Raw genomic sequence first — 17581 nt, forward strand, 5'->3', positions numbered from 1 at the left:
TCACGAGCCGGCCGTGTGCTGACGGATGACCTTTTTAAGTGCTATAGCACCACCTTACGGTAAGCAACATTGGTGCTAAAAGAAAAACTTCAGCAGCAGAAGCTGTGCATCGCAGCCAACTTGACGCTGTTGATATGTCAATTAATGACGTAATAAATATAAAGACACATTTTTCCTAAGACGTTTAATAAATATATTGTTCAAGTTGTTCCTGTTATCTGCCGTGTTTAATTACGGGACACAACATTGTGGCGACGAGTCGGTTCGGTACGAAGTAGTTTTCGCGTCGGTTCTGTGGAATTCGCGATTCGAACCTCACAATGGCAAAGGGCGGAGATCTCGCTGACATCCTCGAGCAGATGAGCCGTTTGATGGAAGCGCAAGCCAACGCACAGAAAGCGCTTCTGGAACAGCTTGTGAAGCCGAAGGACACCGAGTTCCTGATGGAGGCACTGTCAAAAACGCTCCCGGAATTCTCATACGATCCACAAAACGGAGTGGTTTTCGACAAGTGGTATGCACGACACCAAGAAGTGTTTTCCAAGGGCGGTGCTGCACTCGAAGAAGCAGACCGAGTGAGATTGCTCCTGCAGAAGCTGAATTCGATGGATCACGACCGGTACGTGAATTTTATTCTACCGAGGACCCCACGAGAAATTACGTTTGCGGACACAGTGGAAACGCTGAAGGAAATGTTCGGTCACCAGACATCTGTGTTTTTCCGTCGTTTCCAGTGTTTACAAACACGCAAGCGGGACGCTGACGATTTTGTCACCTACGCCAGTGCTGTGAACAAATCATGCGAAGATTTCAACGTCAACACCATCACTGCTGATCAATTTAAGTGCTTGATCTTTGTCGCTGGGCTGCACTCGGAGAAAAACAAAGACATTCGGACGAGATTGCTCGCGAAGATGGAAAGCGAGACAGTGGCGGATCCAATGACTCTCAAGAAGCTGTTGTTGGAATGTTAGCAAATGGACAATCTCAAACACGACACCGCTGTTATTGAGAACCCAAAAGCTGCCGTGTACGCTGTGTGTGATGCTGTGCGAGGTAACAATAAATGGTCATCGGAGAAGAAGAAACAGGATGCTGCTAATGTCGTTTTCGTTTTTACTACACTACACCGGTGTAGTGTAAGCAGCAATAAGCGCGAGTCATTGACAGTTTATCATCATTTGTTTGTAAACAAAGGTGCAACCGATAGCTACACCCTAAAATTTTTCGGTGTTCGGCGGTGTAGCACCGGTGTAGCGGTGTAGCAAAAACGAAAACGACATAAGTCTCCACGACGACCGTGCTGGCAGTGCGGGCAGATGCATTTTGTTGCAGATTGCTCGTATACAACTCACACCTGTCGAAGCTGCGGAAAAGTGGGGCATAAGGAAGGCTATTTTGGATGCTTCTCAAGGTCTGCTAAGTCTACTCCAGCTTTATCGGAACCACCACCGGAAGTCGGTGGTAAGAAGAAGAAGAAGTACAGGAATAAAAAGCAACATGAGCAAACTGGCCACACGAAGGGTATTTATGCAGTCAACAAGGCCGGTGTCATCGGCAGACGTAAATACGTAGAAATTTGCATCAACGATTTCCCGATAGAACTTCAAATCGATTGCGGTTCGGACTACACGATTGTTTCTGAGGAGTCACTAACACAGCTCGGTGATCCGGAAACATGTTCCACGAGTCTGAAAGTAACTACAGCATCAGGCAAGCTACTACCACTGAATTCGGAGTTCGAGTGCCAGGTTACACTGAAGGGATTGACCAAGCGTTCGGTGTGCTACGTGACATCGGTGAAAGGCTTCAACGTTCTCGGAAGCGATCTCATGGATGCTTTTGGTCTGTATGACGTTCCGATTAATTCGTTCTGCAAGCTAGTTACGACCGTAGGAGATTCGGAGGTGTATTGCAATGCACTGAAGGTAAAGTATCCAGCGGTTTTTCAAGACGGGCTCGGACGTTGTACGAAAACAAAGGTTCAGCTATTTCTTCAACCAGGGGTGAAGCCGGTATTCAAACCCAGAAGGCCGGTGCCTTTCCATTCACAACGACTGGTGATGATGATGATGATGATGGTCCCACCTCTTACCCCTACAAAGGTTTGAGCTGGACGGTTTATCTTTAAGATAATTAAATATGACATTTTAACCAGGTTGGCAAACAAAATCGAACTGGTTTCAGTTACAGATATAAATTCCCTCTAGAGTTTACAGTTGCTTCACAGCGATATAAATGTTGAAAAGCTCAGGCGTCCACCTCTTAGTTCGCCTTTTTGTCCACCTAAAATATTCATAAGTATTACAAGCAATCAAGAGTTAATGAACAATCAACAAAGCATCCTATTACACTAGTAACCCCGCAATCTGATGCTATCATAATTTTCAGCAATGTCAGGAATGCTCACAAACCCCCAACATTTGCCAGAAAACTTACTACTAACTCAAGGTATCTTCCAAATAAGCTTCAAAATTGCATTTTTTTTTATCAAATGTTAAATTCAGTCCTCTATATCCGTAATACGCGCGCGAGGCTCAAACCTTTGTAGACTACTATTTTTTTTACTACTACTATTAAATCATATATCAAAAATCCATCATCACCATCGTGGCGAACAAAATAGTTTTTGCAGTGCTACAATAATTATTAAAAAGTCGTTATAACAGCTATCCATACAAAGTAATCCGTTAAAAATAACTTCGTCAAGATACATAATTTGTCAATTCATAAAAAAAAATCACTGGATAACCGTTCAAAAGACAGTTTTAACGTGTGAAATGCAATGTCTCTTAAATTCTGCTAATGTTGTTGAACGTTTAATGTGTCTAGGCATCGAATTGAAAACATTTATTCCTTTAAAAAATAATGAATTCTGTGAAGCGCAAGTCAAGAAATGTGGTGTTCTTATTTCATCCGCGTTTCTAGTATTATATCTATGATAGTCACTTCCTCTTTCAATTCGATCACACAAATATCGAGGCAGCAAACCGTTAACTACTTTAAAAATGAACACCATAGTCAAATATACAATTCTTTGCTTCACCGACAACCATTGTAAGGCGTCTAACATCAAAGTTGAGGAAGTGAATCTATTACATCTCAAAATCAAACGCATTATTTTATTCTGCAAGCGCTGTAATCTCGATATTTGTGTTGCATTCGACAGAAATAAAATGGATGGGCAAAAGTCTAGATGAGGAGAGATGATTGATTTGTATAGCTGTATTTTACTGGCAATAGTTAAATCGTTTTTCAATCGACATAGAATTCCATACTTCTTGGCAATTTTCTTGATGACATTGTCAATGTGAGAGTTGAACTTAAGTTTGTCATCAATAATCACGCCAAGATATTTAATCTCCTGAACGCGATCAATAGTCTCATCATCAATTACAACAGAGACGTTCTCATTTAATCGATTCCGCGAAATTACCATAAATTTAGTTTTACTTGTATTCAATTTTAACTGCTTACACTTCAACCATCTACTTAGATACTGCAAATCTTCATTCAAGTGTGAGACGGCAACTTCTAAATCCTTAGCTGCAATGAATAACACAGTATCATCTGCAAAAAGGTTAATGTCGCAAAACCGTAAAACACGTCGCAAGTCATTAATATACTTAATAAATAAAAGGGGCCCTAATACACTTCCCTGGGGCACTCCAAGGTTGTTCCCCACGGGACTGGAAACAGAATCATTAAAAACAGTCCGTTGAGTTCTGTCAGACAAATAGCTTTCAAACCATTTATATGCAGTACTCGTAATTCCAAAGCGCTTGATTGTACTTAACAGTAAGGGCCTAGAAATTGTTTCAAAAGCGCGTTTCAGATCCAAAAAAACAGCAACAATCGTATCTTTACGCTCCAAGTTGTCTTTCCACTTTGCTAACACCAAATTCAATGCAGTTTCACAAGAATGACCTTCCCGATATCCCGATTGTTCTGGTATCAACAAAGAGTTGCTATTCAAATACTCCAACAGCTGGCCTTTAACAACAAGTTCTAAGATTTTCTCTAATGTGTGCAACATGTTGATGGGACGAAACTCTTCGGCTTTAATCGTTCCAGCAACTTTTTGAATAGGGACCACTAAGGGTTCCTTCCAAATTTGTGGCACATGTCCAGTTTGTAATGATTCATTAATAAGGTCCAGCAAGATGTGGCCAATGACATGAAAGCAATCTTGAATAACTCTAGCATTAACATTATCTACTCCAGCCGATTTTCCTAATGAAAAACAAATAACTCTAAGTTCATCTAATGTGATTGGGTGAAAAACTTCAAATCTACAACTACTATTAACTGGCTGTTTTATTTCGTCAGGTTCATCGACCAATTCAATAGATTGATTAATCAATGAAACGCTATCTACGAAATAATCATTAAACTTAGCTGCAATTACTTGTTCTGACTGTTCTAATGTGCCATTAAAAGTTATGGACCGCGGTTTCCATTTACTAGGTTTTAATAAAGATTTCAAAATTTTCCATAACTCTTTGCTGTTGTTTTGATGCTGATCAATCTTCCTTTGAACATATTCACAACGAGTTTTCTTTATCGATTGTGAATACTTATTACGCGCGATTGTGTACCTAGTCCAATGATTGTCATTATTAGATCTACAAAACTTTTTGTACCATTTGTCCCTTTTCCGTTTAAGACGCAAAAGATCCAAATTGTACCAGCTGTTCGAGTTTTTCAAAGAAACAAACTTTTGCTCAACTAGTTGATTGGTACACGTTTTCAAAGTGTTATTAAGAACAGCTGTAGATTCATCTAAGTTACCGTCCGCGAATGGAAAATCCAGGCTTCTCTCAACAAGGTTTGAAACAGCTTGCTTCGAATATTTCCTCCAGCACTTCAATTTTACAAAATTATCGTTATCGTTAACATGGTCTAAGACATTAATCACTAAAGTCTCATGATCGGTTATTTTCAAATCAGTATCCCAGGGTGTCGACTCAAAGTCGAAAATAAAATTCCCTGACTTTCCCTGACTTTCCAGTCGGTTTTAAGAAATATTCCAGTCATCAAAACTTCGTTATTTTAACCTAAGAAGCTACAACGTGATGTGCTTTATTATACCGTAGTGTAAATTAAGATTAGTTTAAAATGAGCAGCAGGGTAAGCTTTCGAAGATATCAAGAATAGCATACTCATGGCACGTACAACAGAACTTGATACTAATACAATTTTTACAAAACATATGACCGACTATCTACGAAGGATGTGAATATGCCTAGGGCTATAAATACATATTACAATATAATAATGAATAACTACTGCTCACAACTAGGCTCACTATTAATTACTAAGTAATAATTTGAATATTTAATCAATGTCACCAAGCTCTCAATTTGTGTTCATAATTTCACAGCCAAATAAAAATCAACCCGTAGACGATCCTTTCTCTTAACATATAAATTATTGTAAAATAGTAGAGCAGTGATTATTCTTGCTTTGGCAACCGAACCTGAGGATGCACTGCTCATGCATTAGTCAGTTTCGTACTCTCTGGAACTCCATATGACAACCACAGACATGGCAAAATAATTTAAGTTTAATTATCATTAACATTTTATTCTCTCGGTGAGTTCACATTACAACGAGAAATTGCAAGTTGAATTTGTGTTTATTTTCATTTTCAGATTACTTTTAAAAATGTTTATCATTTGAGCAGAACAATTTTCTCCTGCAAACTCTCGGCTTCTTTTTGAGCATCTTGAGTTTTCGGAATCGAGAGCTTCTTTCATACGACGATCCTTGTCTACATGGAAAGCGAATGAGATTTTTCGAACTCGCTGAATAAGTTTATTCAAAATTTGTAAGTTTTCCAACCCGCCTGCATGAGTAACACCATCATAGATCTAACGTTGCGCTACGACTGAAGGCCCAAACGCAATGTGGGCGGAAGCGGAACGGAAACGGAAAGTTTGACAATTGTCACAAATGACATCAAGATGCCTAACCGCAGTCGATTTGATTCTAACTAGTTTTCAATCCGACAAATAGGCTTACTCAGATCGGGCTTTTCCGCTGCCACTGCCGTTCCGCTGTCATTGCGCTTGGGCCTTGATAGGAAAGTCCTCATGTCTTCACAAAGATATTCTACATTTACCAAAAAACCTCTCTCTGCATTGGCGTTGTCATGCGATAAGCAGCAAATCATTTTCACAACCAACAATAGTTCTAAATACGCCGACCAATAACCTGTGCCAAAAAACGTCCAGTTGTTCCTTTTTGCGATCTTATTGATCAAATGTGCATTTACCTGTGCAATATTGTTCAGATAATCAATATTAATAAACCTTTCCATAATGCCTCTAACCATTTGAGACATCGCGTTGCACAAAAAAGACACCATAGGGTTGTCCGTCTGAAATTCGCATTGAAATGGCTTAACTTCGACACCAACTGATTTGAAGAAAGCTAGCTTAATACCACGTTCAGACTACTACAGAGTTATAACATGTTATAACGGTTGTCAAATAATTGCAACACAGAAACCACCATCAAGATAGTGCTATAAAATGTTATACATCTGTAATCTGAACTTACTATTTGCCATCAGCAGCGAGTCATTCAAACCGTTTTTAACATCTTGGTAGGAAGCTGACGTTCATTCGATTTTGTCTTTCTGGACGCCTTGAATAAATTTTCGTATTTGCGGAGTAATTTTGCCCTCTGTAGGGCTGGTAGCGATCACTGCTGTCAGAAATAGTGATTTTCAGTAAGAAATAAATTTAAAAAAATATTTTTTTTTTGGTTTTTGAAGACCATTGTCTTTCTGTAATGTTTCCGAAATTTTTCTAAATTTATGGAACTTTTGTGCTCCCGAAATTTTCATGGAATTAGAACGAAATAATTAATATATTTCTATGATTTTCACTGAAGTTCTCAAGATTTTTCTGAAGTTCATAATACTTCCCTTAAATTATCAACATTAATTTAAAACTTCTTCAATAGTCTAGACTTTCTTGGTGCCTAAACGATTACTGAATTTCTTTAAAGTTCTCTAGACTTCCCTGAATTTATCAGTATTTTTTAAGAACCCGCAACTTTACTGAAATTAATTAATTTGTCTTGAAGTTTTGACAATGTTCCTTAAGTATTATAACCATTATTAACACTCGCTTTTCCCTGAACTTATCTATGCTTACCTGAAGTTCTCTAAATTTGTTTAATAATCCAGCAAATTTTCTGATACATATTCATAATTCCCTGACGCTTCTGACATTTTAGGATCAATCATAGAATTCTTGGAATACCCTATAATTCCACGGAACTCCTTGTAAGTTGCTGCAAATTTATTTAAGTTAATGGGATTATTCTGAAGCTATCTGATCATCCTCGAAGTACTCGGAACTTCGCTGAATATCATTAAACTATCTAGAAATATCTAAATTTAGTTCTCTGGAATTTCTAGAATATATCACTGCTTGCTAAAAGTTCTCTCTTTTTTTATTAATGGAACTTCGTTTATGTCTTCTAACCAACTAAGCTAAATTTTCACATTTTTGAAGTTCTTGAAATCTCCATGATATGACACCCTTAAAATATTATCACATTTTCCGGATGTTCATAAAATTCTCTCGGAGTTTTGCTGAGGTTTTCGGAAATTCACTGAGCTTCTCGAAACTTTTTTAAGGTTTCTAATATTTCCTTGAAATTATTTGAACGACCCTTTGATTCTCTGATTTGTCTTGATGTTCTCGAAGCTTAAATTTGTACATGGAATACGAAACTTCAAGACATTGAATATTTTTAGACTTTGGACATACTTACTTAGAAAACTGAGGTAATTTTATCCAGAAAAATGAATAGACATCCATACATAGAGAAAGACGATTAAACGTCACAACGTAAAGAATATTTAATCTTGAAATAAATTTACGCTAAAAAAGTTGAAAATAGTTACTTATTACAAGAAAAAGTGACTTTAGTGACTTGGCCTTAAAAAAAGAGACTTTTTAGCAACTGACTTGAAAAAAGTAACCAAGTCACTAAAAAGTGACTCGCTACCAGCCCTGCCTCTGAACAGCAGCACTATTTTCCAACCATCGGTGACCGCAAAACTTTAACGGGAATATGGTAGATCCAGATTACATCGTGATAAACGCTCGTCTTACTGGTACATCTTTGAAGATAGTGTAGATACCACGCAAATATTGGACAACATCCCAACTGATACTGCGAACACTATCCTTGAAGCGATCGTCAATGAAAAACTATTCAATCAGATCAAAAACAGAATCACTAACATGCAACATGGTTTCTTCAAAGGACGATCAACTAATACAAATTTACTTGAACTCGTCAACTATTCTTTGGTTGCAATGGATAATGGAAACCATGTAGAAGCACTCTATACCGATTATTGCAAAGCATTTGATCGTATTGATATACCCATGCTTCTTTTCAAATTACAAAAAATAGGAATTGAACCTGGACTTCTCAAATGGCTTGAGTCATATTTAACTAATCGCCAACAAATAGTTAGATTCAAAGGTGAAAAATCACTGTTACTTCTGGAGTCCCCCAAGGCTCGCATCTAGGCCTTCTTTTGTTTATTTTATTTGTAAACGACATCTCCTTTATTCTTAAAAACATAAAAGTTTTAATCTATGCGGATGACATGAAACTCTTTCTAGAAATAAGAAATAAAGAAGATATACAGACATAGGTACCAGATTGAAATAAACTTATTCTATGTTTGGTGTAACAAAAGCCTCCTGCAACTAAACGGTCAAAAATGTAAATCAATAGGGTTTTCGATCTAATTTCCGTCCTACTAAGCACAACCCGCGCTTTACCTCTCTTTTCTGAACGAGTTTAAACAAAAAATGTAATATTTCTGTCAAAGATGACTTCTAAATTTATTCACCTTTCTATACGTACCATTGGATTTGATAAAAAAAGAGTCACAAATTATTGAGATATTGCTTAAAATATAACACTGCTTCTTGATTCTAAATTCGTCCTACGAGTTTCAATTCCGTCCAAACGCATTGAAACGCCATTAGATTTTCTTCGTCCTACGGATAAACGTAGAAAAAGGGGATTCGCTAGGAGCGCTTCTTTTGTTTTGAGAACAATGAGCGTAAATATTCATACAATGCGCTCTAACAGGATTTATGTTGTAGCTAATGAACTAACGCATCGGAACAAATCTATTATTGATTTGTGCACGGTGAAATCATTGCTATTATTGATCTTTTCTGATCGATAGAACGGAAATGGGCGATTACGACGAAGTAGCGCTCTACCAGCTATTAGTAGAAAAAGAAACAAACCAGAAAATACAATTGTATTAGGAAATCAGGCAGTAGAAAATTGTGAACGAGTTAGGGATTTAGGAGTTATAATTGATTCAAAACTAGCATTCAATGATCATTATAATACAGTTATCAACAAAGCAAATACCTAATATGCTTGCATTCAAAGTGTTTTTTATGTTACTTCATACGCGAAGTTAACGATTTTCAGAGTTGGTTGGAAATGCTAACATGAAGCTTTAGTGTGATGATTTATTAGCTAGAGAATGATCTTTAGAAGAATGTAGGTGGATAGTTCCGTTAGAGTACGGCAGTATGAAAATTGAATAGAAGTTGAAAATGAGCGAAGGGCCATTAAAGCGACAGTTTTCAAGATGACGCACATTTTTGCCTAGCCCGTACGATGTACGCGGGGACTTGAAGTATGTCTCCAAGTCCACAGGCAAAAATGTGCGTCACTCTTGTTGCTCATAAACTGACTGCGGCTGTGGAATAGTTCTAGCGACGTTTTCATCACTACCTAAAGCCCCACGTCGCGAGAGCATTTCCAGTCGATGGTGTGTTATAATGCAGTTCTTCTTTACCCAACTATTGTGTTGCTCCTCTCGTCATGACCAACGTGATCATCTCAGAGAGAAAGCAGTAGGGTGGTTGTTGCGTGCTGTACCATCATCAGCATTGTTGACGGCTACTCCCGCCTTGAGTTGTTACATTCAAAGTGTTTTTTATGTTACTTCATACGCGAAGTTAACGATTTTCAGAGTTGGTTGGAAATGCTAACATGAAGCTTTAGTGTGATGATTTATTAGCTAGAGAATGATCTTTAGAAGAATGTAGGTGGATAGTTCCGTTAGAGTACGGCAGTATGAAAATTGAATAGAAGTTGAAAATGAGCGAAGGGCCATTAAAGCGACAGTTTTCAAGATGACGCACATTTTTGCCTAGCCCGTACGATGTACGCGGGGACTTGAAGTATGTCTCCAAGTCCACAGGCGTACATCGTACGGGCTAGGCAAAAATGTGCGTCATCTTGAAAACTGTCGCTTTAATGGCCCTTCGCTCATTTTCAACTTCTATTCAATTTTCATACTGCCGTACTCTAACGGAACTATCCACCTACATTCTTCTAAAGATCATTCTCTAGCTAATAAATCATCACACTAAAGCTTCATGTTAGCATTTCCAACCAACTCTAATATGCTTGGCTTTATCAAACGATTCAGTTACAATTTTCATGACCCGTATACAATAAAATCACTGTACATTTCATATGTAAGATCAATACTTGAATATTGCAGCATAGTTTGGTCACCTTTTTCATTCACGCATGAGGAACTATTAGAATCAGTGCAAAAGCAATTCTTACTATTTGCTCTTCGTAAATTAGGTTGGACAAGATTTCCTCTTCCATCTTATGAAGCACGCTGCATGCTCATCAACATTCAAACATTGAAAGCGCGTCGTGAATTTGCAATGGTTTCGTTTGTGAACGATATAGTATCGCATCGAATTGACTCAGTAGAACTGTTATCAAAGCTTAATTTTTACAAACCTTCTCGGCAACTGCGAACTCGAAATATATTTACTACAAATAACGATCGCACAAATTATGCCAAATTTGGTCCACTAAATCAAAATATGACTGCTTACAATAAACATAGTGAAGCTATTGATTTTATAATGACAAAAACCAGATTAAAGCAGTACTTTAATTCTATTCGTAAATTTAACACATGACTTGTAACTTGTAAAAAATGGTCTACATCTGATTGACGACAAAATAAATAAATAAATAAATAAATGAATGCATTATGCAAAATAAACAGCTCACAGCTTCCCAGATCTATCAGCTTCTCGCCACCTTTTTGTATCTCTAGCTTCAATTCACATTGGGCCCATCCATGGACACTTGCAGCAACTTGTTCGAAGAGATACCGGCAAGGGCGTCCATAAACGCAGCGAGTAGATCTGATGCCCGGGATCTTCCCAAAAACATTGACGTCATGCACTGATAAAATTTCAAAGATTGTTTTTATGAGTTCCACACATGATTTTTTGCAATGTGATCAACATAATTTTTTTCCCTGACCTACACTAAAATTCCCTGACATTCCCTGACTTTCCAGATCATAATTAGAATTCCCTGACATTCCCTGACTTTCCAGGTTTTTCCAGGTAGTCGACACCCTGGTATCCGTAACTGAACAAATGGAATCAAAATTGGAATAAACGTGGTCAATTAAAGTTCTACTGTGCCTGGAAATACGCGTATATTCATTTACCGTTTGCTTTAAATTAAAAAACTCAGCTAAACGCTTCAAATGATTCGAATTATGTTTATCACGCCAATTAATATTAAAATCACCAGCCAACATATTTAATTTACTAGAATCAAGGAATGTCTCGAGTCAATTCTCTAAAACTTCAACAAAACGCTGGTCACTAGAACTGGGAGAATGATACAAAACACCATAATTACCCATCTTCATGCCACGTACAACTGTAATGCCCAAGAACCAGTTGCCATCAATAACTTCGTTGGTACGAAGGTTGAATTGAACTGATTCTTTGACATAAATAGCAACACCGCCAGTGTGTCTAGAATGTGATAAACAAGCAGCAACAATATATCCCGGAATACTATACTGATCAAAAGCTTCAGTTTCTACAATATGAGTTTCAGATAATAAAACTAAAAGAGGACGTTTTTTCTCAACAATCTGACGTAATGCTACGTAGTTTGTTGACAACCCCGCAATATTCAAATATAAAAAATCGAATTGATTCACATTCCTGGAACTTGGCTGCTATTTATTGAAACGCAAGCTGCTTTTCTTCTGATCAAAAAGTCTTTTATAGAGCAAACATTCCGAGCTAAATGCGGCATGGTTGACGTCCAAGTTCATTTTTCGTTCTTTATTCATTTTCAAACAATTAATACATTTCAATACAGTTGACGTACACTCCGACGTTTTGTGTTGTTGGCTGCACCTAGAGCATCTATCACAATTTTTGCAATCCATGCTCTTGTGCCCAAATTCTCCACATTTGAAGCATCTCAACACATTAATCGCGGGAACTATCGAGCACCGATCAAACCCTACATTTACTTTTTTCGCACATAACAAACATTTATAAGTATCGACATCGACTTCAATTACAACACTAAACTTGTTATAAGTGAAGCGTGGATTTTCAAACATGTTCACTACTTTTACATCATTAATAGCGATGTCTTCATTTTGACTTTTTAAGTAGTCAATAAAGACATCGGAGGAAAACTGATCGCTCATGCCCACTATTTTCAATCTTGGCACCGAAGTGGGAACAACAGCACTATATTTTTCACCCAGATTGCTTTCAATACCATTTTTCACATCACTTACGTTTGCTCCTGTTGCACACTCAACAATAATGGAGCCATCTTTACCATTTCTAAAATTACTGATTTTGTGTGTTTTTGGATCCAACTGAGTTTTTAAAAACTTACGAGTATCTTCGCAAGGTTGTTTGGACTCTTTCGGTTTAATCACAATGACTGGACGAGTCTTACGATTTTCTGGTTTGTTACTTTTACTATTACTGTTACTATTAGTTTTACTTTGACTAATACGACTATGTCTTTTTACAACATCCGCAAAACTCGCATTTTCTTGAAAAACAACATCATCATCATGATCACTATTACTAATTACTAATTTACGTTTTTTGCGTCTGGTATTTTTGTCCGATTCCGACTGAATCGTCCTAGATGAACTGCACGGATCATTCTTTACAGCTAATTGGTTTTCCGCATCAATTTTAAAAAATGAACTTTTCATATTATCCAATTTCTCACAAATCAAATTTTCAAGACCATTTACATTTATTCTAATATCTGCCATCCCGCTTTTAACCGCGATGTCCACCTGAGCAGCAATGTGATCTCGCATGCCAGTGATCGAGTCCGAGAGTTGAAAAACCTTCTTCATCTCTTCCTCTATCCTTTTGACGCGCGAGATCAGATCATTCTGCTCGTCACAACTCTGATCTGATAGACAACTATCACACTTGAACAGAATATTTGCATTATCTGCTATAAGCCTGGCCGCAGTCTTAGTGAGTGCCGCACAAGCGAAATGGAACGTTCCATTGCACGGACCTACACACGTAACTGGGAGCCCACTCATAGCAATAGACTGCTCGCATACATTACACACATCCATTCTACCAAATTAAACGCTAACACTGTTAGCAGCAGACATATACAGGGGAGGAGAACACAAAATAAAATTTTACCGCCACAGCTCACTATACAAATCAATAGCGCGCCGGGGGGAAAATACAAAATTAAACAAAAACTAGTTGCTAGGCAACCTTTCCTCTACTTATCCTGTTAGAAAAACACCACGGGCACGCGTTGGAATAATCCTTTCGCGGCACACGCCACTATTTCACACGAAATTATTAATTTATTTTCACAGCACAACTCAACAAAAACACTACTTTGTACGCCATACTACGAATCTTGGTGGAGAAGGAACTCCAGCGACTTCAAAACCTTGGTGTCATCGAGCAGGTGGACTTCTCGAACTGGGCGGCACCCATTGTTGCTGTTCGCAAGGCACAGCGTGACGCAGACGGAGATCCGATAGTGCGTATTTGCGCGGATTATTCCACGGGGCTCAATGTGGTGCTGGAAGCAAATAAGTTCCCTCTACCTACTCCTGACGACATTTTCGCAAAGCTGAGTGGCAGTCAGTACTTTAGTGTGCTGGACTTGTCAGATGCATATCTACAGATGGAAGTTGAGGAGGATTCCCAGAAGTTGCTGACAGTGAATACCCACAAAGGACTCTTCAAATATAAGCGGCTTCCTCCAGGAGCCTTCCAAAAAGTTATCGACAACATGATTGGCGATTTGGAAGGAACTGAATCTTTTCTCGACGACGTTATTGTGTTCGGGAAAACAAGAGCTAAGCACGACCAGAACCTCGAAAACACAATTCAACGGATCCAGGAGTACGGGTTTCGGCTCAAGATTGAGAAGTGCAAATTTTGCATGAGTCAAGTGAAGTATTTGGGACATATTATCGATCGTGATGGCATTCGAACAGATCCGGAGAAGGTATCGGCAATTTCACAAATGCCTCCACCCAGGAATGTCACGGAGCTTCGTTCTTTCTTGGGCGCAGTGAATTATTATGCGAAGTTCATCAAGGAAATGCACCTACTGCGTAAACCTTTCGACCAGCTGCTCCAAAAGGACAGGCAGTGGGACTGGAAGGAAGAATGTAAGCGTTCGTTTTTGAGATTCAAGGAGCTGCTAAAGTCGGACCTGGTGCTTACACACTACAATCCTCAACTGCAGATTGTGGTGGCAGCTGATGCCTCCAACACGGGCATTGGAGCGAATATTCGACATCGGTTTCCTGATGGCACAGAAAAGGTGATTCAACACGCATCGAGATCATTGACACCGACGGAGCGTGGTTATGGGCAAATCGACAAGGAAGCTCTGGCACTAGTCTACGCCGTAACAAAGTTTCATAGAATGCTACTTGGACGACCATTCATTCTTGAAACTGATCACCAGCCTCTTCTTCGCATATTTGGTTCGCATAAGGGAATACCAACGCACACATCGAATAGGCTGCAACGTTTTGCATTGACAATGCTGTGTTATGATTTCAAGGTCCAATACGTCAGCACTACCAAGTTTGGATATGTGGACATACTTTCAAGGCTCATCAATTCGGCGGTGAAACCGGAAGAAGACTTTGTCATTGCATCGGTTCAATTGGAGGAAGATCTTCTAGCAGTTCTGGAGGATTCAGTCGGCAATACCCCAGTCACTTCCAGGATGATTGCGACGGCAACTAAACATGACAAGGTGCTGAAGCGTGTAGCAGTGTATCGAGTGCGGCTGGCCAGCAAAGGTAGACGATCCGGATTTGAAGGTGTTCGACAATAGGAAGGAAAGTCTGATGGTTACTCAAGGCTGTATTCTTTTCGGAGAACGTGTAGTGGTTCCTCAACTTTACCGAAAGCGGATTCTACAACGATTGCACCATGGACATCCGGGCATCGTTCGAATGAAGTCATTAGCTCGGAGTTTCGTGTTTTGGCCTGGCATTGATGGACAAATCGAAACCTACGTTAAACAGTGTAAGGAATGCGCATCTGTAGCTAAGTCTCCAGCTCATGCTACACCGGAAGCATGGCCAACTCCATCTGGACCATGGCAGCGTCTGCATATCGATTTTGCGGGGCCAATCGATGGACTTTGGTTCCTAATCATTGTTGATGCGTTTTCACGATGGCCGGAGATCTACCCAACGAAGACAACTACGGCCAAAGTAACAAAACAGTTTCTTCGAAGCACTTTCGCACGGTTGGGATTGCCATTGACGATCGTTTCGGACAACGCTGCACAATTCACTTGCGAAGAATTCGAAACGTACTGCAAATTGAATGGAATCACACACCTGCTCACCACTCCCTACCATCCGCAGTCTAACGGACAGGCGGAGCGGTTTGTAGATTCGATGAAGCGTGCGATGAAGAAAATCAACAAGGGAGAACCCCTCCAGGAGACACTAGAAGTGTTTCTGGCTACGTACCGCTCAACGCCAAGCGGAGTTACCGAGCAGAAATCACCGAGTGAAATGATGTTCGGTAGACAGATGAGAACAACGCTTGACCTATTGCGGCCGACGGAAATCTCCAAACCCGTCGACTTGGAAACGGCTCAACAACCAAGGCAGTTCAACACAGGTGATTTGGTGTACGCCAAGGTGCACAAGCGGAATGATTGGTACTGGGAAGTAGGAAAGGTAATCGAGAAGATTGGAACAGTAAATTACAATATCTGGTTGGATGGACAGCGAGTTGGTCTCATCCGATCTCACATCAATCAACTCCGTCCACGACACACCGTAGTGAACTATAACGAAAGAGAACCGTTTGCAGCAAAACATCACGAATCGTTGCCGTTGACAATATTACTTGGCGAGTTCAACATCAATCCACAACCAACGGTAGATGTTCCGGAGGATCAGCCACCTGAAGTTCAACCAAATCAACCGAATGGGCATCCAGGACAACGATCATCTGTTCCAGCGTCAAGTCAAGAGTCAACACTTCGAGGGGTGCCTGGAAATCGGATTCCTGTGGCTACCACTTCTCGAGGACGACCGGTTCGCCTTCCTCCAAGATTTGAGCACTACGTTATGTCCTAAAGAGGGAGATGCTATAGCACCACCTTACGGTAAGCAACATTGGTGCTAAAAGAAAAACTTCAGCAGCGGAAGCTGTGTATCGCAGCCAACTTGACGCTGTTGATATGTCAATTAACGACGTAATAAATATAAAGACACATTTTTCCTAAGACGTTTAATAAATATATTGTTCAAGTTGTTCCTGTTATCTGCCGTGTTTAATTACGGGACACAACATTAAGGTCCAACATAAAAGACGTTCTGAACGCTGCTTCTAGGGAGGGGGGGTAGTCCTGGTTCTCGTTCAGAACACCAACCACTGCACTTAGCTAATTAAAACGCGACTTAGCACACGGACGCCTGATATTACAAGAGGCCGATTTTGAGCAATGACCGTTCTTTCTCCCAATTTTCTTTCATCCCGTCATCCTAGTTTTGTATGGTTGTTTGTAGTTCTAAGGTGGACATAACATGACGGCACAACATTTTCACAGCGGTACAGAACCCTATCACTTCTGTGGTATACTGCTGTTCTTGCACAAGAAACGTGAAGGTTCTGAATATCTATCTATATCTATCTATCTATCTATATATATAAAAATGAATTTCTGTCTGTCTGTCTGTCTGTCTGACCCTTATAGACTCGGAAACTACTGAACCGATGGGCGTGAAAATTTGTATACAGGGGTTTTTGGGGCCGTGGAAGGTTCTTATGATTATTCGAGACCCCTCAACCCTTCTGTAAGGGGGGGGGGGGGGGGGCTCCCATACAAATGAAACAGAAATTTCTGCATAACTCGAGAACTAATCAAGCAAATGGAACCAAATTAGGCATGTGGGGGCGAGTGTGGGGGTATAAGGAGATAATCATAGGGGGTAGCCCCTTAGATAATAGGGGGGGCTACGTACAATATAGCATGCTTTTTTTAAATCGGCGCATAAACTCAAGCTAATATTGAATCCCGAGCAAGACCGGGCACACTCAGCTAGTATAACATAAATTACAAAAACCTATGAACTTGTGACCGTTTAACAAACTCCTGAATGTGATCTCCAATTGAAAGAATGAAAACCATGCACATTTGATCGCAATCGTGGGTT

The 17581-nt window shown here is 39.5% G+C and overlaps 1 protein-coding gene across 1 annotated transcript; it reads left to right on the top strand.

Moving 5' to 3' along the window:
• The first annotated feature begins 320 nt into the window (after positions 1-320).
• On the top strand, positions 321-16550 carry LOC135713587 (uncharacterized protein K02A2.6-like). The gene is made up of 6 exons (XM_065236717.1): positions 321-969; positions 1435-1928; positions 13840-14796; positions 14956-15199; positions 15450-16096; positions 16305-16550. Exons 1-6 carry the CDS (start codon positions 321-323, stop codon positions 16548-16550), a joined length of 3237 nt encoding a protein of 1078 aa, XP_065092789.1.
• The last annotated feature ends 1031 nt before the right edge of the window (positions 16551-17581 follow it).

This window comes from Ochlerotatus camptorhynchus, unplaced genomic scaffold (assembly GCF_037179485.1).
Source record: "Ochlerotatus camptorhynchus isolate MF236.1 unplaced genomic scaffold, CSIRO-AGI_Acam_v1.1 ptg000569l, whole genome shotgun sequence".
Classification (NCBI taxonomy): Eukaryota; Metazoa; Arthropoda; class Insecta; order Diptera; family Culicidae; genus Ochlerotatus; species Ochlerotatus camptorhynchus.